The sequence below is a fragment of the Octopus bimaculoides genome, chromosome 22 (assembly GCF_046866305.1).
Source record: "Octopus bimaculoides isolate indiv1 chromosome 22, ASM4686630v1, whole genome shotgun sequence".
NCBI classification, from domain to species: domain Eukaryota; kingdom Metazoa; phylum Mollusca; class Cephalopoda; order Octopoda; family Octopodidae; genus Octopus; species Octopus bimaculoides.
Window position 1 is genome coordinate 1,574,566 of NC_142949.1, and position 25,863 is coordinate 1,600,428.

The following is a 25,863-nucleotide window of genomic DNA, read 5'->3' on the forward strand; positions in this document are numbered from 1 at the left end:
ATACATTCATATACGTATGTATATATATATATATATATATACATATATATTTACATCCATACATCCATACATACATACATACATCCATATATGTATGTATATATTTATAATTGTATGTAAATATTCTTTTTTTCAGTATCATTGTAGATACATTATCTTTGAATAAAGAACGTAATCGGCGAAGCTAAAATGACTTTAATCACTGGTATGCTCATATTTAAAGGAAGAGCTATTAAAAAAACAAAACTTTCCTTTAATATAAGACATTCCCATTATTGCCAACCATCTTGAGAAATTCATCTTTATCTAAGTAAGACACAGTTGTTATTATCATTAGCAGTTGACAATATGGCGTCTCAGACAATTATTTGTGATCCTTAGTCACATCCTTTATGTTATACGCATAGAGACATACTCGTATATTATTAATTTCAAATTTTGGCCCAAGATCAGCGGCTTTGTGGGAGCTGGGAAAGTCGGTGACATCAACATCAGTGCTCAACTAGTACTTATTTCGTCGGCCCCAAAAGGCAACTTCTGCGGAATTTGAACTCAAAATGTAAAATCGGAAGAAAGGCGTCAGTTTTATCTGGTTCTGTAAGGATTTCACCAGCTCGCTGCTTTATAATCACATATGATTATTTGTTATTCGTATTTAAACTAAGACGGCGAGCTGGCAGAACCGTTAGCACACTGGACGAAGAGCTTAGCTCGTAATTCGCCCGTCGTTACGTTCTGAGATCAAATTTCGCCGAGGTCGACTTTGCCTTTCATCTTTTCGGGGGTCGATAAATTAAGTACCAGTTACGCACTGGGGTCGATGTAATCGATTGACCCCCAAATTTCAGGCCTTGTGTCTATTGTAGACAGGACAAGGGTGGTGAGCCGGTATGCGGGACGAAATGCTTAGCGGCATTTCGTCTGCCGCTTCGTTCTGAGTTCAAATTCCACCGAGGTCGACTTTGCCTTTCATCTTTCCGAGGTAGATTAAATAAGTACCAGTTACGCACTGGGTTCGATGTAATAGACTTACCTCTTCCCCGCAAATTTCAGGCCTTGGCCTAAAGTAGTAAGGATTATTATTTGAACAAAGGCGGTGAGCTGGCAGAACCGTTGGCGCGTCGGGGGAAAATGCTTTGTGGCATTTCGTCCTTCTTTTGCGTCCTGAATTCAAATTCCGCCGAGGTAGACTTACCCTTTCCTCCTTTCGAGGTCGATAAAATCACTACCAGTTGAGCACTGGGCTCGATGTCATCGACTAACCCTTCCCACCTCAAATTCCAGGCCTTGTGCCAATAGTAGAAAGGATTAGCATTAATTCTTTTCTACTCTAGGCACAAGGTCCGAAATTTTTGGGGAGGGGGCACCATTCGATTAGATCGTCCCCAGTATGCAACTGGTACTTAATTTGTCGACCCCGAAAGGATGAAAGGCAAAGTCGACCTCTGCGGAATTTGAACTCAGAACGTAAAGAATTACGAAATGCAATTAAGCATTTTGCCCGGCGTACTAACGATTCTGCCAGCTCGCCGCCTTAGATTATCATTAATTAAACTTTGACTTTCATCCTTTTGGGGTCGATAAGAAATAGTACCATTCAAGGACTGGAGGCGATGTAACCCTCTTACTCCATCTCTCAATATTTCGGGACATGTGCCTGCCAAGTATTAGAATTATTTTTAGTCTTACATTCGTTATTTCGTGATTTCATTTCGCATCCGAGCACTGTTTTGTGTACCTTGGTTTCGTATACGCAGTTTTTTGCATATATTTTTTACGTGTTATTACATGAAATGCGCCTTATATAATATGTGCAAGTCCTAGTGGTGACAACTTCTGTGTTGTATAAGCTTCCTGGATTTAGTCATGTATTTCACTGAATATTTTTCAATCATTGTAAGGCGTTTATTATAATAGTTTCTTTGTGACATTTACGTTCTGGAATTTACCGGGATTATTTTATGATAATCTCTCGACTGATATAGTAATCGATATAAACTCCTATGCATGTATTTCTGATAACGATATCTGGTTTATTTTCTTATATATTCCTTTATTTGACATAAGGTCTTTTACTCATTATTTAAGAAGATTTTAGGTTTTTAGGTTTCTTTATCTCACTATCTGCCTAATATAATGTAACAGGCGTAACCTATATAAACGCCTTCTTGCTAGCTTCGCGCTACTCTTAAAAAAAAAAAAGACAGTGTATATAAGGGAAGCAACTTTGGCGACATACTAAAGTTCAGAAAGCCTACCGTCACTTGTCGTTCTTGAAATAACTCCCTTTCTGAACAAGAAACAACTCATGGCAGTGTTGGTTAAGAATGATCTCCCTTGGCACACGACGGATATAACTTCGTACAAGAGTGATGTAAAATATTGGTTTCAAATTTTGGCACAAGGCCAGCAATTTCGGGGAAGGAGCTAAGTTGGTTACATGAACTCCATTGTTCAACTGGTACTTAGTGTATCGATCCCGAAATCTCTTATATTCTTATATTTATTTCCGTGGAACATCTTTAGCTTCAATATCAATTTATTTTACACTGTAATACGCACAATATTTTCTGACTATTCTTTCCTGTTTTGAATCTTCTCTTTGAATATTCTATGAGTCTTGTGCGATTATATATTGAACATGATTAAATTCTTGATGTAACTTTACACAGTATTACGCTCAGAGTATACCTACGTTTATTTTCTATTGTCATTTAACGATATTATCCAATATAAATTGCATGACACTCAAAGATGGAACTTTTAGAGTCATCATCATCATCATCGTCGTCGTTTAACGTCTGCTTTCCAAGCTAGCATGAGTTGGACGATTTGACTGAGGACTGGTGGACCAGGAGGCGACACCAGGCTCCAACCTGATTTGGCAGAGTTTCTGCATTTGGATGCCCTTCCTAACGCCAACCACTCCGAGAGTGTAGTCAAGAGGTACTGGCGACGGCCACGCTCAAATGGTGTATTTTACGTGCCACCTGCACAGAATACATTTTCTACAAATCAATATCCAAAGAATGTTCATGCACAAATATTTGTACGATGCTTTGCCATAAAGATATTTTTGTGCCATTCCTTTGACCTGCTGTTTATTTACTAATGTATTCCTGTACAGACGGGTAGTCATGATGGGTATAATGGGCTTCGTATATTTTACCCCAATGCCACTTTGATGGCATGCACGGCTCTCTCCCTCAATAATAATAATAATAATAATAATGACAACAATAGTTATGACCAGAGATGTCTGTATTACAGGGTCAAAGCGGAAAATAAAGAAATACACTGATACATAAATATATAATTATGTAAGTATGTAACCGCTGTGTCACTTTTACTCAAAGTAGAATTCACGCACATGCATCTCTGCCAGGCGTTCCTACATATACAATCATATTCCTTACAACATGGAGCAGATAATCTTCTCCGCATAGGATTGCATCTCTCACCAAATCCTCCGCATTTAGACCTTGTGCTTCTGGAAATGTAGATAATAGCAAAGGAGATATATAAAAGAAAGAACTTCGCAATTACGTTGTGTAAATGCAGTGCTTGATTAAATTATTTTTGTTCCTATAAATATGTTTGTAGATACATACATTCAAATGTTACAGCACGTCAGCAGAAGTGTATAGGCCATAGAAGTGTATAGGCCATAGAAGTGTATAGGCCATAGAAGTGTATAGGCCATAGAAGTGTATAGGCCATAGAAGTGTATAGGCCATAGAAGTGTATAGGCTAATTTCAGTCTCTGTGCACTGGTCTCTTCGCGGTGAAGAGACCAGTGCACAGAGACTGAAATTGAAAAAATGAATAACACGCACCGAGACAGAAATTATAACCACCCCCTTTTTTTTTCTTTCTCTCTCTTCAATTATTTTGAAAACTCAGTATGACTGAATTTTCACCGAACATTTACAGTGTGTGTGTGTTTGGGTGGGTGAGAATTTGTTTTGGGGTTTGAAAATGTACCTGAAACTGAAAAACGTGTAGTTTTTTAAAATAGATTTATTGACAGAACTATTTTAAATGAAAGCAAAGGATTTCATAATTAATACCCAACTTCTTAACAAATGCGAAGGAGTTCATTATGAAGCAAATAACGGAGCCCTGTGACGCTTGATTTTGTTTTTTTTGTTATAAATAGAAAACCAAGTTATCTCTTGATGCTTTTCTATAGTTTATCGTTACATGTAGTCACATAATAACTGCAAAAATGTACACGAAGTCTAAGAAGCCATAAAACTGCTTCACTTGGCTCTAAATTTCCAGCAACGTAAAATATATATTGGACATGTCAGCGTTGAACAAATAAAAATTTCACATAAAAAGTATTTTTATTTTCCTTTGTCTCATATAATGAGGTTACCAATTTTAAACAGCATGACATTCATGGAAGATACTTTAATTAATGGACATACTATTACTAAAAGAAGGATACATGCACATGCATCTCTCCCAGGCGATCCTACATGCACAATCATATTGCCTACAACATGGAGCATATAATCTTCTCCGCACAGGGTTGCATCTCTCACCAAATCCCCCGCATGTAGGCCATATGCTTCTAGAAATGTAGATAAAAGCAAAGAAGATATATAAAAGAAAGACCTTCGCAATTACGTTGTGTTAATACAGTGCTTGATTAAATTATTTTTGTGCCTATAAATATGAATTTTCACCGAACTTTTACAGTGTGTGTGTGTTTGGGTGGGTGAGAATTTGTTTTGGGGTTTGAAAATGTACTTGAAACTGAAAAACGTGTAGTAGTTTTTTAAAATAGATTTATTGACAAAACTATTTTTAATGAAAGCAAAGGATTTCATAATTAATACCCAACTTCTTAACAAATGCGAAGGAGTTCATTATGAAGCAAATAACGGAGCCCTGTGACGCTTGATTTTGTTTTTTTTTGTTATAAATAGAAAACCAAGTTATCTCTTGATGCTTTTCTATAGTTTATCGTTACATGTAGTCACATAATAACTGCAAAAATGTACACGAAGTCTAAGAAGCCAAAAAAACTGCTTCACTTGGCTCTAAATTTCCAGCAACGTAAAATATATATTGGACATGTTAGCGTTGAACAAATAACAATTTCGCATAAAAAGTATTTTTATTTTCCTTTGTCTCATATAATGAGGTTAACAATTTTAAACAGCATGACATTCATGGAAGATACTTTAATCAATGGACATACTATTTAGGATACATGCACAGGCATTTCTTCCAGACGATCCTACATGTACAATCATATTGCCTACAACATGGATTATATAACCTACTCCGCTTATGTTGGCATTTCTCAGCAAATGCTCCGCATGTAGGCCATATGCTTCTGGAAATGTAGATAAAAGCAAAGAAGATATATAAAAGAAAGAACTTCGTAATTACGTTGTGTTAATACAGTGCTTGATTAAAATATTTTTGTTCCTATAAATATGTTTGTAGATACATACAGTCAAATGTTACAGCACGTTAGCAGAAGTGTATAGGCCATAGAAGTGTTACTGAACTAGCAAGAAGTAACAACCTGATACTAAGCAAAAATTATTCGAGATTCAAATTCCAAAGATTCTCACCACATAGTACGAGGTGGTATCAAAATGATCCAGGACTAGTTATGTTTAATAATATGTCCTGTGTGCTAACGAGTCTAATAATAACAATACTAATAATAATAGCGCAGCTGAATCAGTTATCAGTATAGGAGCAGGCGTGGCTGTGTAGTAAGAAGTTCGTTTCCTGACAACATGGTTCAAGGTTCAGTCTCGAAGTGCATTCTACTATAGCCTCGGGCCAACCACAGCCTTGAGAGTGGATTTGGTTGTCAGAAATTAAAGTAAGCCTGTACGTACGTACATACATACATACGTACATACATACATACATACATACATACATACATATACACACACAAAACATACATACATACATTGTTGGCACTCCGTCGCTTACGACGTCGAGGGTCCCAGTTGATCCGATCAACGGAACGGTCTGCTCGTGAAATTAACGTGCAAGTGGCTGAGCACTCCACAGACACGTGTGCCTTTAACGTAGTTCTCGGGGATATTCAGCGTGACACAGTGTGACAAGGCTGGCCCTTTGAATTACAGGCACAACAGAAACAGGAAGTAAGAGTGAGAGAAAGTTGTGGTGAAAGAGGACAGCAGGGTTCGTCACCATCCCCTGCTGGAGCCTCGTGGAGCTTTTAGGTGTTTTTGCTCAATAAACACTCACAACGGCCGGTCTGGGAATCGAAACCGTGATCCTATGACCACGAGTCCGCTGCCTTAACCACTGGGCCATTGCACCTCCACTATACATACATACATACATACATACATACATACATGCAAAATAGGAAGGATTTAGGCCACTGGTGATCTAAACTAATAAGGACGCTGCCTGAGTGCTCTAACTGATAAACTACTAGGACCCAAGTTTACAACGGTGGCTGGAGTTGGGGATCCGTAGCCTATTTCCGAGTCAGCAGTTATAAATTAAAGGAAGAGGAAAACAAAACCGAGGCAGGACTTTGATTCAATGTTAAATGATTTAAATGATCTGCTATGCTTCTCTTGCTTTGGTTTCGTTTACCTCTTTCTTTAATTTATATATGCATACGTATATACACACACACACACACCCGCACTTACATACACACGCACACACACGCGCGCACATATATGTGTTATGTGTTTGTCCCCCCCCCGCTTAACAACTGATGTTGCTGTGTTTACGCTCCCGTAATCTTGCGGTTCGGCAAAAAAAAAAAAAAAAAAAAACCGAGTAAATATGTATCAGGCTTTTGAAAAATGGAAAATTAGTACAAAGGTCAAGTGCGGCCAAAATTCCTCAAGGTAGTGCCCCAGCATGACCGCAATTTAATAACTGAAACAAGATAAAAGATAAAATATATAATTCTTACCTTTTTACGAAACCTTTAAGCCCTCTTTTTAAAAAAACCTCAGGCATATATCGATCTGGAAATTACGTCAATCGTTACGATGAATCAGTTTTCAGTTGATTAAATTCTTATAAGAAAACATATCGATTACACAAATATAGTAACTGGATATTTAAATAAATAGTAGACGGTGAAATTATACCTATACTACGTTTGAAAAATTCACAGGATAGGCGTAGCAGTGGCTGTGTGGGAAGTAGCTTGCTTACGAACCACGTGGTTCCGGGTTCAGTCCCACTGCGTGGCACCTTGGGCAAGTGTCTTCTACTATAGCCTCGGGCCGACCAAAGCCTTGTGAGTGGATTTGGTAGACGGAAACTGAAAGAAGCCCGTCGTATATATATATGTGTATGTGTGTGTGTGTGTGTGTATGTGTGCCTGTGTTTGTCCATCCAACATCGCTTGACAACCGATGCTGGTGTGTTTACGTCCCCGTAACTTAGCAGTTCGGCAAAAAGAGGCCGATAGAATAAGTACTAGGCTTACAAAGAATAAGTCCTGGGGTCGATTTTCTCGACTAAAGGCGGTGCTCCAGCATGGCCACAGTCAAATGACTGAAACAAGTACAAGAATAAAAGAGGTCAGTAAAGACTGGAATTTATATTTTCCTTCCTGGAAATAGGATGATTGATTTCACAGAAATCAAACGTGCAGTCTTCCAGTATACCACCATGCTTGTCAAAATAAACCCATTTAGTCTTGCAGCTTCACCCCTCACACACATCTTTTGTAAACGTACTGGGGATGGGGAGGAGTAGTGTAGTTTGCTTCCCTTAAACGGTTTCGGGTTTAGAGCCACTACGGCGCTCCTTTGGCAGGTATCTTCTACAATAACATTGGACAGTCCAAAGCCTTGTGAGTAGATTTAGTTGACAGAAACCGAGAGAAACTGTCATTATTTATCGTCTGACCGTTGTGCCTTGCCCCAGTTACTGTTTGATTAGACTGGAGCGTATCCTGTTTATTTTCTTGTGGAAAGGACTCGTTCCAATGGTCAGGCGATTGGTCTGCTGTCAACTTCTTTTGCGTGGCGGCTTTGGCTTGCCATAGATTTTAATGCGCAGACACGCACTCAGGTTGCGCCACCTGCAGCGATTACTAGGTGTGTGGGCTCTGTTTGTGAGACACGCCTTTCCGCAGCTCGTCTCCTTGACGGAGCTGCGGTCCTGGGTAAAGGATAGGCCGAGACTGGGCGCCTGGCCCTTAGAATGTCGTCAGGCGCTCACTGTCCTCTACAAGTCGGGCAACAAGACCGGTGGATGTTCCTCTTTAGATATTTGCAGAGGATCAGTAGCTGGGAAGTGCGACGACGTCCTTGTAACTTAGAGGTTCTTCAAAAGAGACCCATGAAATAATTCCTAGGCCTTAAAAAGAAGCACTGGGGTCAACTCATTCGGCTACAATTCTTCAAGGTGGGTTGATAAGAGATGATAAACGGAAAGAAACTAGCGCTGAAAGGAAGAATCACGTGAAACAAGAGAAGAGAAGGGAATTTGATGACACAAGGATAGAAAAAACATTCCCAATCCATGAAATAATCTCTTTGCCACTTACTCTGTCCCCATTCACTATGAAGTAATAAGGAACAATGAGTACTTACCTTGAAAATATGAGAACACGAATGGAATGAGTACACAGAAGTACAAACAGAGGATAAAATTATGTTTCATCATGCACCTGTTGATATAAAATGGCAATAATAAAAGCTACTAAAGAAGCAAGACTCTAACAAAGAAACAAAGCGTCTCTTCTTGGAATTTACGTCACAAGGCTGAATGTTTTTACGTTAAATTTTAGAAGTTTTGCTTAGTTTCATTTTATTCCTTACTGATTTTATTTGTTTAGCAGCATACTTTTGCTGCCGGAGCATTTGACATGTCACGACTATCATGCAGATGCTTAGTCACCTAGAGAAGTATGCCGTTGATTGTAGATATATATATACGCTGAATCAATAGGGAATTCTCAGGAATCGGGGGCATGGTCTTTTTTGGGATGACGTTGTGTTCACTTTCTATAATTGTAATATATCTGAAAAGAGAAGCTGGAGTCTTTATCTCCTTAGAGAAAGACTATAGCGCAGTGAAGTTTCTGAACGTTACATTGAACCTTAATAATGGACTCCATCATTCGTACCATAAACCTATTAAAAACCTACAATACGTCAATCGAAGATCCAACCATCTTAGATGTGTGATTAATTTCATAATTAGAAATATATTTCTTTGGTAGCTGAAAGTCTAAGTATTCTAAGAAATATAATTTTTTGACACACTGAAGAATATTATAATACTGCTATACCCCAAATCTGTGAACATCTTGTATATTCTTGCGGTAAATACCGAAAACACACCTAAAGACGGTAAAATATGCGTGCCGGTGTTTCGAGAGAGCATCAATCAAGATAATGAGAATGATTACGATCATTTGTATAATAAATTATGAACATTTGTATAATAAACAGGATTGCTAATAAAAAGATTAATAGTAAGACAATGAGATGAGCACAGGAAACAAAGTGAGCTGTCAAAACTATTTCTCAATCTAAATGACTTTATGATTTAATGCAATAGGCATGGAAAATATCCAGAAAATCTAGAATTACTACGAAATTTGGAGGAAGGGGACTACTTACTTACATCCACCTCTCTACTTTACCTGTACTATTTCATCGACCAATGTACGTGACTAGTAATTTTTTAATTTTTTACTTCGAATGGATGTAAACCAAACTCAACTTCTGAACTCACGACTAAAAACGGACAAAATACCGCAGATCGTTTTGTCCGGCGATACGTTAGCGATTCGACCGGTCAGCCGCCTCCTTGTTTCTAAGCCTTCAATAAGATTACTATCAAAGCAAAACCACAACAAACTTCTTGTATTCTCGACACACCTCTCTACCTTCATGTAAGAGTGATCAGGACAAAATTAATTACCATGGCAATGATAATAACAATGATAATACCCGAATTAGAAGGTCATTAACTCTGGACTCTATCACGACGACAGCAGCTATTTTCTGGAACCAATATTTGTTGACATATGAAATGCAACACATGGCCTTTGCGTGGCTGCATTTCTCTCTTCTATAGAAGTCCACAGCATGAACTGTATTTCATTAGATTTCCGATTTACAGTTATACAACCAGCAAAGACATTTCAACCATTTAGCAAGTAAAGTCTCATATACCACATGTGTATATATGCATACAAATATATTTATGACTACATCTATTTATCTATACATACATACTCATACACACACACACAAATATATGTATATATATACATATACACACACATATATATATATATATATATGTATATATATATATCTATATATATATATATATATATATACATGTGCCAACAAGGTAAGGGAGAGAAAGAGAGAAAGAGATAGATAGATAGAAGATAGAAAGGTAGAGAAAGAGAGAGAGAGAGAGAGAGAGAGAGAGAGAGAGAGAGAGAGAGAGAGAGAGAGTATTTTCGGAAAGGGGAGAGAAGATGAAAAGTGAGGAAAAAGCAGTGAAAGAAAGCGGTGTTGATTAATGCGGAGGAGGAATCTTTGTAAAAGACAGTCGCAGCATAAGAGGAGGAGGAGGAGGAGGAGGAGGGGGATTGGTGAAGTACAGAAACGGTATAAGTATGACCAGCTAGGTTTAATTTGTGTAATTACTACAAAATATCTTGATCCTTGTACAAGGGAGATCTACAAGACCCCTGAAATACTAACGGAGGAATGCAAGAAATAGGTAATGTTTAAACTATTAACTTTTGGTCGTGTGCAGATATGTAAAAGCGATACAGAGTGTGTAGTGTTGATGATGATGATGATGATGATGCTAGCGATGGTGGTTGAATGGACTTTTATTTGTACGTTTGATTTTGATTGGATGGTATGTATTCTTATGTCTAGAATACAAGAAGTTTGTTGTGGTTTTGCTTTGATAGTAATCTTATTGAAGGCTTAGAAACAAGGAGGCGGCTGACCGGTCGAATCGCTAACGTACCGCCGGACAAAACGATCTGCGGTATTTTGTCCGTTTTTAGTTGTGAGTTCAGAAGTCGAGTTTGGTTTACATCCATTCTAAGTAAAAAAAAAATTACTAGTCACGTACATTGGTCGATGAAATAGTACAGGTAAAGTAGAGAGGTGGATGTAAGTAAGTAGTCCCTTTCCCCCAAATTTCAGGCGTTACACCTGAATCGAAACGATTATTCGCCGTTGCCGTTAACTATATTTTAGTTTATATGGAAATTCAGCTTTTTATGATAGAATTAATTCAAGATTTAAGAAGTTGGGTAACAGTGCATAGCTTGTCTTAAATTGCTTTCTTATATTTTATATCATTAGTTGCGTGATGAAAAAGACTCTTGCACTTCTCTGCATTGGCATACTCGTTTCAAGCACCTCGTCGCAGAAGCAAGGTAAATATTCCCCACTACCATCACTTCATAGTAATTCTAGAGCTAGTGAGAGAGAAAAGGAAAGAGAGAGAGAGGGGATGAGGGAAGAGTCGTTGTTTTTTATGTTTTCTAGAAGTGGTGAAAGGAGTGAGAGAGAAAAGGAGAGAGACGTGGGGAGAGTCGTTGTTTTTTATGTTTTCAAAGGATGAGAGATTGCTTATTCTCATCAAATTTTCATGGCTCTTCTATCTTCCATACTATATTTATGAGGCCCGTGTTATTCTTGTGTTATTCTTGTGTTCGTGTATCATATTCAGATCGCAGTATGTCCGATGCCAAGTCAGAAACAGATTATGACCGTTTGGATGGAAGGTAAGAATTATATATTGACAATTGTTTGAGAATGGCATCAGTAAAAGTGAAATAATTGTTATAATGCTTTTGTTAACTGATTTATTTGTGTTAGGCTTATTTTGTAAAGAGTGTCTCGTGCTTTGTGTAACAAAAATAAAATCAGAAAATAGAGTAACTATCTGAAATATTGTCTGGATTAGGGGAAAAAATATTTGTCTAAATGTTAAACAAAGGTATTTTCTACAGAGAATATATCTAAAATTTATTTTTATCAAATTAATACACGAATAAAATGTCGAAGTAATCTATCTGACAAACAGATTTTGAAAGGAGGCCATAAGGCTGTAAAACCCCAACCACAGATAAAAAAACAACAACATTATTAGTTAACTGACACAAGTTATATAGACTTCCCATGGACTATATATCGTAATGGTTAAGGGCGCGGGCTACTAACCCCAAGATTCCGAGTTCAATTCCAGGCAGTGACTTGAATAAATAACAATAATAATAATAATGGTATAGGTACACGCTAGAAAAGGTCACAGAAAATGGGAAAACAACCATACTCTGAGATATGCCAATACACACTGATAGAGAAATTTCTATTTCAAGATCTCTATATTTGCTCAGTTTTTGGTAGGTTTTGACAGATACGTTTATATCGATTGGGACAGTTATATCAATGAGGAGGCATGACTTTTGTCTGAAGTCTTTCAATATTATGTCTGACCTATTTGCATCTGTCTTCCTGTCAGTTTGAATGATGAAGTTCTAGAGGAGTGCGATGTGATCCTTTTCAATCACTGGAGGTGGTTTGTGTTCACATCAGGTTTTTTTTTTATATCATAGGGCAGGTCCAGGTTTTTGCAAATTACCCAGTGCATATATTGTGCAGCTCTGTCATGCCTGTTGAGATACTCAGTAGGCATAAGAAGACTGCACAGGGAGTCAACATGATCAATGGTTTCATTTTGTTGTTGACATACACGACATGTTGGGAAGCTGCTGCCGTTCTTTGCCATGTTGGCCTGGAGAGAAGCAAGACGTGGTTTGAGCGCGAATCGCAGAGAGTGGGGCAGTCAGAGACTTGCAAGATCCTCTGGGATTTCCCAATCCAAACAAATCAGATGCTAGAACATAACAGACCGGACTTAGTGGTGGTTGACAAGGTGCACCACATATGTTATATAGTTGATGTTGCATGCTCCTAATGATTAGCATTCGTCTTTTGAAAGTCTCGCTTCTGTTGCGACAGCGACAGAAGCAGGATTGTAAACACACTACAATGTTAACACAATCCAAGTAGAATCGAAGTAACTATAAAATCGTTTCATGGGAACAATAGCAGTTTAGAGGTTTCGGATATAAAATATGTGTCTATAGTACAGTTACAACATACCTGGTGTCTTTAGATTGCTAACATTTCTAATTATTTTCTCTGTTTACAGAAGAAGCAGATATAAGAGGGACAACATATGCAAAAGATTGCCATGTAATAGTCCCCTTGAATTATGCTGTAGAGGTCAAGTTTGTGTATGTGGAGGTTTATGGACGAACTGCCATTGTAAAGATTCGAGCAGCGCAATAACTGCATATAATTATATATGTATACGTATTTGTTTGTTAGCATTTCTTTTACAAATTATGGACCTGCCCGATCTAAGTGTCCGGCTATTATTCAGCATCGTAAAGGCGTCTGTCTTTACGTTCTGGGTTTAAATTCCGCTGAGGTCAACTTTGCCTTTCATCCTTTCGTGGTCGATAAATTATGTACCAGTTGCTTACTGGAATCGATCTGATTGACTGGCCCCTCCCCCCAAATTTAGGGCCTTGTGCCTAGAGTAGAAAAGATTATTCAACATCGTATAAAACTAATAAAATAAAGTCTGAATTATAATGTTAAGACATAAATCTTTTGCGTTCAATCGTCGTACATATGTTCGCATATAAAGGCTCATTGTGTAATTTATATATGCAAATGCGTATATATATATTACTCTCGTTCAATGAACAATATCATTATGTGAAATAGAGAAAACATTCATTTTACAGGACACAAGCAATGTCCAATACAAACATACATACATGCATACATAGATGGACGAAAATCTGATGTGAAGAGAAAGAAGAATTTCGAAGAAGTTAATGTCTCTGAATTACACCCAAGTCATACAGCATTGATGATCATTGTTACTATCATATCGGAGTTTTCTACTAACATATCCATGCATGATCTTCTGCTCATATACGCTCATCCTTTCATCTGATGATATATTGCAGTAGAGTCGGGTAACTTCTTTGGGCATGTATTCTAGGTTATCAGACAAGGAATGCTGTTCATTGAGTTGTCTTCCATGCCTCATGATGTTATCAGCTTCATGTATGCAAAATTGGTCAAGGAATAAACGATGTAATGATTTGAAATAGAGAAGAGAAACTGTGTACAATTGTGGAAATCAGCTGCCCAGCGGATGTTAACATAAAGCTGAAGATAAGTGAAAAAGAGAATACCTACACTAAACTATGAGAAATCTGTAGTTACTTTATCCAGATTACAAGTTCAGGTTTATACCTGTAATTATTGGGGCAATAGAATATGTAACACACTGCCCAAATACCAATCTTGAGAAATTAAGCCTCTTCAAATCCAGAAGAGAGAGAAAGCTGATTCGAAGACTACCGATCCAATCAATCACTGGAACTGTACAAATCTGTAAAACTTTCCAGAAGTTTATCATTTAAGTATATATGAGCCTGTCTAGATATGCAACTATATGCATGAGAATATATACATAAAACAAAACATACGAATCTGCTCACATACATACATACATACATACATACATACAATTACACACATATATATCTATATATGTATAAATACATATATATATTTATATAAGTACATACATATTTACGCATCATGCTGTTAAGAAATTATTGAGGTGGAGCTTTGGATCAGAACGCCCACGTAAGTTTAATTTTCTCCGTTTTGACAGGGATCTTTCGAATTTTATTTTTCACTCAGGCCTTCGGGGTAATGTGTTGGTGGTGGTAGAGGGGGTCTTTTTATGAAAAATGTTTTTGAAAATTTATTTTTTTCTTCACCTCAATCTCATCCTCCTAGCAGATATTGGTGAATTTTTTTGGCATTACGCACTTAAAAACAATGAGAGAAGCCTTTTCGGTAAAAAAGAAAATAAATATTTTCAAACAGAAAGCTGTGTGATTTAAGGGTGATTTGGCTGTTTCTAGCACATCCTCTTTTCTTTGTCACTGTCACATGTATTGATATTTTTCCATAACTGTCCCACGTTTTAGGCTATGGAGATTCCAATTCTGAAAAACAATTTTCAAAAATCGCAATTTCAAGAAATTTCAATTCCCCAACCATTTCTTCACTTTTCACTTTTTCCGGAAATTTTTTTCGCGAAATACATAGAAAAATACGGAGATTATTATTCTGAAAAAAAAAAAACAAAAAACAAAAATTGCTTGTAAAATTACAATTTTTCAAAAAAAAAAAAAAAAAAAAATTACCCCAACCCCCTAGTCTCCCGATTCTACGGCCTTAGCCTTCAAGCAGGCTATCCACATGAGAAGATAGGCCATCAAATGTGGGTTGTTGAGTGTTATGACACCACTGTGAAGAAAGGAGTTTTACAGCGCGTACCTGACTCAGCAACACTGGAAGCTGTGATAATGGAAAATGCGTTGCTCGGTATTGTAATTCATACCAACAATTAGGCCAGCTACAGAAATTTACTGCAGCTTGGTTATATTCACCGAACGGTAAACCATTCGCAGAATTTCGTTGACCCCGAAACCGGCGCTTGCACAAACGGTTAATATAAAGATCTTCACCCGTGAACAAAAGAAAAAATTAACAATGGATATATATTGACTTTTTTTTTGCGGAATCCCACGTTTTTGGTTATGCAGGGTCTAATTCTGAAAAAAAAAAAAAAAAAAAAAATTTAAATTGCATTTTCAAAATTTCAGTTACCACCCCACTTCATTTTTCACTTTTTCCGGAAATTTTCTTTGCCGCACAAACCACATTGAGGCCTAATGGTCCCGAATCGAAAGATGGATAAAATATGTCACTGGATCATCGGGCAATATGAAACAGTCCCGCGTCGACGAATCGATGTATCGAGAAATGTATTGATTTACTACGGTTAAGAAAAACTTCCAGAATTTCTATACATTTCTCAAACACATTACCGAAGTATATCCCCGCTAAACTCCACTGATTGGCGTACATGGCGGAGGTTTCAGCTAGAAAAAAAAAAAAAAATGAACGAACACTTTAATTTTACTTTGTCACAGTATTTATTTGCTATTTGAAATTTTGAAGTGGGGATTTTTGGATGTGCTAGAAACAACTGCTAAATCTCGTTTAAATCACACACCTTTTCTTGTGAAAATATGATTTTTTTAAAACCGTAAAAGCTTCTCCGATCGTTTTTAAGTGCGTACTACCAAAAAAAAAAAAAAAAAAAAGAGCCAAAATCGGTCCGGATGGCAGCAAGGAGGAGAAAGGAGGGAGTGAGGAAAAAATTAGATCGTTGTGAAAAAGAAATTGGAAAAATCACCGTCAAACGGAGAAAATCCGACATGGGGTGTTCCGATCCGAAACTCCATTATTGAAATTAAATTGTTAAACACCGTAGTACACTGGCCTTAATGGTATACTTCGTTGAGTGATCTTACAATAATGTCGGTTGAATAAAAACGATTTAACCAACAGTTTATACTGAATTATATATATATTTGCTCAAAGAGAAACAAATTATTCTGTGAATCTTCTCAGCTAAAAAAGATTTTCTGAATATCATTTTTGGGAAAATTTCAAATTGTAATCTCAAAATACTTATGATGGAAATTTTTTCTTACCTTTTTCGCAAATTCACAAACTCGATAATAATTTTGTGACTGGTGGGAATAAAATCTCTTAATTCTTATTTCCGTTCTTCTGACCACCACCACGGCAACAACAACGTGTTTTCTCTTCAAATCCTTTGCAACTGCAACAACAACTGACCCAGGCTTAACCTCTGAGACTCCTTAATTCAACCACAATTGATAAAATGCTTAATGAAAAGTCAGCTTTGTAGATTCCATCTGCTATCCACCAACAAGAATCACGACAATTACAGTTACAACCCCTGTACTGGCCAATTATACAGTACACCCGGGCGTGCGTACACATACGCATGTATACACGTACACACGCGTTTGTAATTGTCCGCTTGTTTTCACATAACATTAAATCAAAGGAAATTAAATTTATTGCCTTTTTTAGCGCAAGCTGTCGTCTCTAAAGTGTCTAAAATTTTATGCAATAAAACATAAAAAATGTGAAGGTTTTTTTTCTTTGTTTTGTTAAAAGTATCCTTTTCAACTGTCTACAAACACAGCCAAGCCGAAATAATGCATTCTTCCAGGACTGAATAAAAAATTATCAAATTTGAGAGCATGGGTCCCCATATATGGATTCTAATGGTGCAGGGGCCTACTTGCAAAGCTGGCAAGTAGGCCAGTCCGCCATTGTTAATAGATATTGTATAAAAACCTGGAAGTTGACAGGCTTGCTGGCGCGATTGCGTAAACAGACAATAATCACAATACAATATAATATATAAAGAAAATGAATTTCAAGGGCTGCACATAGAATTGTCTTGATGGCATTCGACAATATGGATGACATATTTTATAAGGTAGAGTTGTATTGATTATGAGTATGCACATCTTATCTAGGTGGTCCAGAGGTTACGCTATATAGAGTAGCGTTAGTCCGTGGTATAAGGTTCATGGTTCATGTGCATCAGGTTGTGTGTGTGTTTGTGTGTGGGGAGTCATTGGACTTATATGTTGTCTGTAGTTGATTTGTGATCCTTATATGCCGTTCCTATCGTAATCTTCTAGTTTTTGGAGTGGGGGAAGCATATATTTGACGACATACGTATTTAATTCAGATCAAACCGGTGAGGAATTATTGCAAACGCCAAAAGTTCTTAATTATTCAAGAAATGAACTGACACAGATTGAACTCTTTTGTGATAAATTTATTATTGTTCAAGTAATACCAGATTCGTCTCCGTTTTTTCCCCTATAACCTCATGTTATATGCTGTAATCTGAAACCTTAAACAATTAGCAAGCTGTTTTACTTTACTCTGTATTTTTAGGTTTGGGAAAAAATTCGACAAATTTCAACTGATGCTGTTTACATCTCACTTGTCTCCAAATATTGCATAACAACTGTTTTGCTTCCTCTTGTTCATATAGCAACACTAATCCCTTCTAAATAACGTGACATGCAACAAAGAACTGCAAGTCATAAACACTTCGTATAACGCATTTTCTACAAACGAATTGTACAATGAACGTTGATATGTTTTAGCAACTTTTATGTGTCTATAGTTTTATATGATGTCGAAACGCGGTTGAATTGCTATTTTTTGCTGATTTGGATTACTTTGGATTATGATTATCGCAACACCCAGACCAGGCGGATCTACTTTACAAGGAAAAAGCAGAAAGTAAAGAAATGCTTATACATATATAATTACATATTGTTGTAGATTCTGCGCTAACCTTATAAAAGAAAGATTGCACACATGCGCAGTCCATCCAGAAAACATTACAAACACAAGCATGGCCCTGACAGCACGTACGCTCTGCTGTCTTCTGAATGGGACTACATGGCCAATGCCATCTGGCGCATAATACCGCTTGTCTCTTACTTTTGGCTCTGCAAATAAAAAAAAAAAAAAGGGAACTAAAATATATAAAACGAAAATGACTTAGGAATCCACTTAATTCCATAAATGGTGTATTTCATTAAATATCACTATTCAAGCCTATAAACTATGTATGTATGTATATATGTATGTATGTATGTAGTATGTCATTATTCAGTTTATTTCACGATTTCTTACGACAATGTAACATTTCATATAATCAAGAGTAGCCTGCGGGTATACACCTCGCTTAGATACTTACCGCTTCTGAGGTTCCACTCGCTGCTATGAAATACATGTAGCTCGGATCTTATCTACTCCATCCGTGAAATATAAAAATAACTTTTTTCAGCATATCGCACTTCGACACGAAAAAAAGCCACGAACTGAATAAACCACTATTGTCCATGAAAGTTGTCTTCTATATTTACTACGGATTGCTTGAAACTAAGCTTCTTCCTACACCTCAATCCCTGGATCTTATCTCTCTTTCTCTCTCTCTCTCTCTCTCTCTCTCTCTCTCTCTCTATATATATATATATATATATATATATATATATATATATATGTATATATATATAGTAAGAATCAAAGTTAGGCAAATCAGGTCCACATATACATTTATATTTATTCAGCCCTGCATCGTATTATTTTACAAAAACGTTTCAATTGGGCTGAACGCTGGTTCTCATCTCTGTTCAGAGTCATAGTGCATAAATTTTGAGTAAAACCTATGTTTGCAAGAGTAGACAGCATCGGAAAATTTATTTAATATCGCGCAGTTATGCAGACGGAAAATAATTAATGACTCTTTTAAGCATAGTTTGCATTTGCCTCTCTTTGTATTATAAGGAGGAGCTACTTTTATACTGGACGAAGTCAATGTATATTGCATGTTTTGTGATTTAAGATCATGTATGTGTGTGGCCAATGATGTCGAGATTTTGTATTTTATCTTAGTGGAAGAACTTAAGTGAGCCCTGTATTGCCCTTTAAAATCTATCGTGCTACTTATGTAGGTCCTTGCTTGGTGTTTACTTGGTGTTTCCACAAGACATTCATAAACTACATTTTTACGAAGACAGAAGCCTCTAAGCGGGCATGCATCAGGTATACGACAATTACAGGTTTTCCTTATTGTTCTATCAAACCCAGAAAAGAGATTTCACCAATACTAATAACGACACAATTGTCAGTGTATAATTCTTACCTTCTTGTCACGTTTTCACTTTGTCTTTCCAGCAACTCTTCAGGCAGTGCCAAATCTGGAAATGATATAATGAAACATTACCAAAAATTAAATAATTTAGGTATCCCAATCTCATGCATAAGCTTGGCCTAGAATTGCAGCTTGAGTAAAGAGACGAGCTACAGAAATGCGTATCACATCAAAGGTGTCAACACTTATTCACAATCAGTGTTGTCGTAGTAGTTTGGTAGTTTCTGTAAGTGGGTCACCTCCACAGTGTGTCTGTACATCATCAGCTTCGGTGGACCTAGACCCCATCTAATGGATCCTGACATCAGATGTATCTCTTAACCAGCATAATACGAAACAAAATAGCATGCGCTCTAAACTGAACAGATGTTTCTTTGCACAGTACAGTATGATTAGTTACACCGTAGGTATTGGCCGCTCTCGCCCAATCTTTCACGGACAGTTTCTCAGAACTGCCTCGATTCTGAAGTGTTTGACATCATAATATTACTTGTGGTGTATGTCCTTTACCGTCTTCAACTTTGTGGTAATGGTTCTAGTGCAAAGATTGGTGGAAACCTTGACGTACCTAGCGCACAATAAAACGACTCGAAGAGATGCTCACTTAGTTTGACCACTGAACAGACAGAACTGTACATTTTAGTTATCCAACTTCTAAAGGAGGGCTTGAATTCGTAGGTCTTTAGGACAGTAACCAGGTAACTTTACTCGACACTGTCATAAACTTTAAAATTATCTAATTTTATCAGCATCCCACGAAATGTATATTTATTTCTGACGTCTGTGCGATATGAGATAGCAATTATTCTCGATAGAAAGATCCTTTCAAGCATCGCGAATTTTGCGAGTCTTCCGATTGTGTTATGAAAGACAGATGATATTATCACGACGAGTATTCGTGAAAATCTTCAATTCACATTATTGGCAATACTTATAGTACGTTTCTAGCTGCTGTAGATGGCTAACAAGACAGTAACAAACTTTCAAGATATGTAGTAATACACTTGGTAAGGAAGACTATCCCGCTCCAACTATTTGTCGTAAGCACAGCGGTTCAGAAGATCCACCATCTCTATTGAAATCAGAAAGGATGGACGGATGTATAGATTGATAGAAAGTTAAATATTCAATAATCTCATAGAGTGGAGAGTTGCAAGAAATGGAAAGGTTCTTGCTGTTAGCCTTCTCTTGACATTTGACTGCACATGAGCAACAAATGCACAACAATCCCACTCACTCAAATTCTCTCTTGTTTCAACTTCTACTCACTCTTCACCCCCACCTCTGTCTCTCTTCTCTCTCAGTTTCCATAAAGAGATTGGGAGTATTGTGTACTTACCTTGCTTGTGCGAAAAAGTTACTAAAATGAATGCAGAAATGTAGAAACAGAAAACATAAACAGTATTCATCCCGAACCTGTTGGTATAAAAAAAGTCAACAATTAGAAATATTGAAGACATGTAGATAAAGCTGGTCTCTATAGAAACAGGTAAGGAATTTAGGTAAGGAAATGAATGAAAGTTTTCGTGCTGAATTTGATAATTTTTACACCTTACCACGATTCAACTGATTTTATTTGCAAAATTTGTATAAGCTGAAAACTGCTGACTTTGTTTGAAAATCCCAGCTTATTAAGACTACCATTACGGCATTTAGTAACATAGACAAATAATTATATATATCAAAGGCTAGAAAAGCTCTTTGTTTAGTAGTAGTTGAGTGTAAATATTCTTTTTCTTACTAATTTTGAAAAGAAAAATGCTCACAGTTGCAGAACATCTACGGGCTGTATACAGTTTTACTATAGCTGGCGTCTCTTCCTGTAAATAATTATGTCTCAAGTTGGTGGATATTTTGATGCGTATGTTCCTCCAATATTTTTTGTGTGTACTCAACCATAAGTATTTTATACATTTATCAAAGTGCAATGTTTCCTGCAGATTGCATTGTATATAGTTTTGGCGACATCATAATACATTGGAATGTGGTCGGTATTTGCTTTTGTTGATTCATAATTATTGTGTTTTGCAATTGCTAAATTAGTATGAGGGAAAAAGTAAAATTTGACTGTTTCTTACCTGTACTTCTGTTTTGCAGGTGAAATTAGTTTGCATTTCGCTGACCCAAATCCCACAACACACCATCATAAAGGACAACCCAAATCTATAAAGAGCGCTATCACAGGCGAAAATACACCCAATGATAGGACTAACATTAACAGAGTGTAGAAGATCTAACTGTGGAATATGTTTTAGTCTAACAGAAGGATCGGTGGTCTGCTTTAATCAAGAACACAATTCTGGATATAAAATAAAATATAACTTTCCCTGCGCGTTTGGAAACTTAATAACATGCTTAGTATGTAGAAAAAGCTGCATGGGACAGACCACAATGTCATTAAGTCAACGCATGACTCTGCATAGATCACAATACGGCAAAACAAGTAAATAAGACTCAGTGAACATAGAGACGTATGTACAGATGAAAAGCAACTGAAATTTACGATCCTAAAATATAAAATCGGCTTTTAAAGCGAACGAAACCGGTAACATATTTTGACGAAAATGTAAATACTTTCTTTTACACATGATAAAAGTTCTCAAAGCATTTTCTTCACGTTGCTTTTCTAATATAAATTTCTTCGTGTGAAATGAAACTTTCTAAGGACATCCATTAGATCTATCTATCTATCTATCTATCTATCTATCTATCTATCTATCTATCTATCTGTCTGTCTGTCTGCCTGCCTGTCTGTCTGTCTGTCTGTCTGTCTGTCTGTCTGTCAGATAGATTGATAAATATAGATATTGACCTAGGCGTGTGTGTATAATATATCCTGTGTGTATGACAGCTACTGTTTAGTTTATTAGTTTATAGCACTACGTAGACCATCACCATCCAGTCTGCGTTCAGTATAATGGTTATATAACAGCTACACTTAGTAGCATTGCTAGTTATGGTATACAGAGTACACATAAGAGAAATTACGATAGGTACAAGTTTATATTATTCATTCCTACGTATGTTTCTTCCTTGTGGATGTTTGGAAATTCCTAATTGGATGTTCTAAGTGCAATTCGATGCTTAACACAAACGGGTCATCAGGGAATCGCAGTTTCTCTTACACACACACACACACGCACACACACACACACGCACACACACACACACATATATAAAAGATCCAATAGGTAGAATCAACAGAAAAAGAACTCCATCTAGTGAGAGATAAATATCAATTTAAATACACAACCAAAGAGTTACTAATAGTTTCATGCTTTAATGATACTTGAACAGGCATATGTATAAACACACCGTGTGTCTTAAAGCAATCAATCTTTCAGCTTCTGTTTATGCGTTATACAAATGTTAAAAACAACGATGCTGGACAGTGAAAAAAAAAAATAAGAAAAGCGTGGAAAAAACCTGAAGAAGGTTGGTGCAAAAATGGAACGAGAAAAGAGAAACGAAATAATCAATAAAACTAAGACCCTGATTGCAGAAAGCTCATTAAAAACTGATTTAGAAGAAAATAACAGAAAATATTTCAAAGTCTTCGAGACATCAACTCAGTCTGGAGCGGGTCATGCTCTCCAGTTCGATAAAGAGATCCGTGCATGCTAAAAATTTCAGACCTCGAATTAAGCAGTGAGTTGGAATTGCTGGATCTAAGAAAAATATGAGATCTTTCTGCTACGCATAAGTTGCCTTTCTTAGATCCATTAACAGTTGGCTTGGATTTCTCCATTATTCTCCACTTAATTGTGGTGTGGAGCTGCTCTCAAATAACCATACGTGGATAGCTAACTTAAGTGCATTACTTTTATCGGTGTGTTGGAAAGAAAATAAGTGGTTTTCATAACACCTCTTGAATTCGCCCTCAAATAGCCCGATGTAATTCTTCCTTTCAATTCAAACCGTGTGGGTGGGCAGGAAACCTCTTACCACACAGCTACGCTTGCACCTATACATAAGTATGTATACGTATATAATGGAAAATCCTGATATTGAGACAGGTCAGGGTTGACAGAGCTTAAAGTATTGGTACTTGATGTTATACATTTAAAAAAATGTCATCTGTTTCACTTTTCCTTTTTATCGAAAACAATTTGTCTCATTCTACTAATAACATTTGGTGCTGACACAGCCATAAAGTAATATAAAATTATCCTGCATATCCGATTTATTTCAGAAGTTGATTGTGTTTCAAAGACTGTGTCTGAGGAAGTGATTGAATAGTTATGTATCGGATATGTTGCATGTATTGTGTATCTTTATATGCGGTGTGGAATAAGCAATATTCGTTTACGGAAACACTCGTAACGTCGATTTCACTTCTCATTTCCTCAATTATATATATATACACATATGTATAGATGAAACGTCGTCAGCGTATGTCGGGGCTCTAATATTTATCTATTTATTTCCTTTTTCTACTAGTAAAGCATTCAAGGTCACTTCTTACATACATGAGCATCAACTTCAAATCCACTTCTCTGCGGCTCAACTCAACAAACAAACTCTTCCTCTTTCCACCACCACCACCACCACCACCACCACCACCACCACCACCACCAGCGACATCGCCTCTACGCAGTCCATATTACCATTACTAACCATAATTTAAGCGAATAATTTAAGCCATACACATACTTGTTATACTCACAGTATACTGTGTAAGTAAACTACATTCACTTGTGCAAAATTTGTATTCCTTGGTGATACTTAAACAAAGAGGGCTCGCCATACATGACCGAAGCAGTCATCTAGTCTTAGCTCTACTGTTTCCTATTTTCTTTCCCCGTTCGCTCATTCTCCTACGTTTCTAGTTCTTAGTAAGGCGAAATATTTCTGCATTTTACATAAATTTTTGAATTAGTAATAAAAATGGTCACATCACAACATGTTTTACAGTTAATAAATTTATGTTTTCAGTTATTCACCAGTTCATCATTAAAGATGTCACAATAGAAAAAATGCAGCTACCTTATGTTCCGGTGTGTATATAAAGAAATATCGATTTCTCAAAATGACCATAATACCTGAAGATGTTTTACAAAACGATAACAAAGGAGATCTACTGTGAGCAGCTTGAGCGGCTTAAGTCAGCTCAAGAAGAAAAACGACCATCTTTGGTTTGAAGACGAAAGGTGTTCTTTCATCAGGGTAATACTCGGCCATATACAGCGGGGATAACATGGGAGTAGGTATATTTAGTGAAAGTGAAATATAAGAAGACAGTCAAAGTTCGGATTTTATTGAATGGTAGAAATCACTTATAGAGCTAAGGTATGTTTTTGCCAATGTTTGCAACGATAAACGCGTTCTATAAACGTTTACAAGAGGATTCTCTGAGAACAGGATGAAATACATTTCACTGTTACAAAGCGGACAAAAAGATTTACCTTTATCATACGGAAAAGATATAGATAGGATATTCCATTCCAAATCAAACTGATTATGATCCTTTAGATACCAAATTAGTTTACTAAGCCCAGTGTTGCTACGTTCATTATATCTACTAACGGTTAAAAAAAAACTTGCTAGCATTCCCTTCATCACATACGCAGTCATCACATTCTGTTAAAATGTCTTAATGATGCGTTTGGTTTCTTTCTTTCCCTGATGAGAAGATTGCATTGTTTTACACCATTTTTGTTCCTTCTGGAATAATACCAATCTTGTCTTCGAAACATATGTCGGAAATAAAAGAATTTGAATAGTATCTGTGCTTAACTCCATTTATTTATTTATCCACATTATACAAAACATTTCACCTAAACCTGGAGTTTCTACCTTTATAAGTAGGCTGTTACATCCTCGGTACTTGTGTGAATTTTTGCTACCCTGGTAACTATTTATTTTTTCCGTGTTATTTGTAAACATTGAAACACACACACACACACACACACACACACACACACACACACACACACACACACACACACACACACACACACACACACATATATATATATGTATCTCTCTCTCTCCTCTGTGTATATATATATATATATATATAATATAATATAGGATAAATTCTTTATAAGAATTTATCAAGTAGTCAGCGTGAAAAAAAACTCATAATGAAAAAATAACGAAAAATTTCGTAATGAAAAAATTCATCGTTTCTTCATAGATATA

General features: G+C 36.6%; 2 protein-coding genes across 7 annotated transcripts; one reads left to right on the forward strand and one right to left on the reverse strand.

Moving 5' to 3' along the window:
* Positions 1 to 4,002: 4,002 nt before the first annotated feature.
* On the reverse strand, positions 4,003 to 24,632 carry LOC128250538 (uncharacterized). Of its 5 annotated transcripts, XM_089339894.1 has the most exons (8): positions 24,386 to 24,621; positions 21,059 to 21,135; positions 19,711 to 19,765; positions 16,652 to 18,511; positions 8,583 to 8,659; positions 6,944 to 6,998; positions 5,213 to 5,350; positions 4,003 to 4,579 (listed from the first exon to the last, which is right to left on the reverse strand). In XM_089339894.1, the coding sequence occupies exons 2-4, from the start codon at positions 21,126 to 21,128 to the stop codon at positions 18,280 to 18,282; spliced, it is 357 nt and encodes a 118-aa protein (XP_089196020.1). In that variant the 5' UTR covers positions 21,129 to 21,135; positions 24,386 to 24,621; the 3' UTR covers positions 4,003 to 4,579; positions 5,213 to 5,350; positions 6,944 to 6,998; positions 8,583 to 8,659; positions 16,652 to 18,279. The 5 variants fall into 5 exon arrangements, with proteins under 5 accessions (XP_089196020.1, XP_089196021.1, XP_089196018.1 ...); XM_089339895.1 differs by lacking the exon at positions 5,213 to 5,350; XM_089339892.1 differs by lacking the exon at positions 4,003 to 4,579 and having other exon boundaries at positions 5,110 to 5,350; positions 24,373 to 24,632.
* Positions 10,607 to 16,846, forward strand: LOC128250537 (uncharacterized). 2 transcript variants are annotated; one of them, XM_052975803.2, is made up of 4 exons: positions 10,607 to 10,740; positions 11,343 to 11,416; positions 11,713 to 11,767; positions 13,201 to 16,846. In XM_052975803.2, the coding sequence occupies exons 2-4, from the start codon at positions 11,350 to 11,352 to the stop codon at positions 13,469 to 13,471; spliced, it is 393 nt and encodes a 130-aa protein (XP_052831763.1). In that variant the 5' UTR covers positions 10,607 to 10,740; positions 11,343 to 11,349; the 3' UTR covers positions 13,472 to 16,846. The 2 variants fall into 2 exon arrangements, with proteins under 2 accessions (XP_052831763.1, XP_052831765.1); XM_052975805.2 differs by lacking the exon at positions 11,343 to 11,416.
* Positions 24,633 to 25,863: the final 1,231 nt, after the last annotated feature.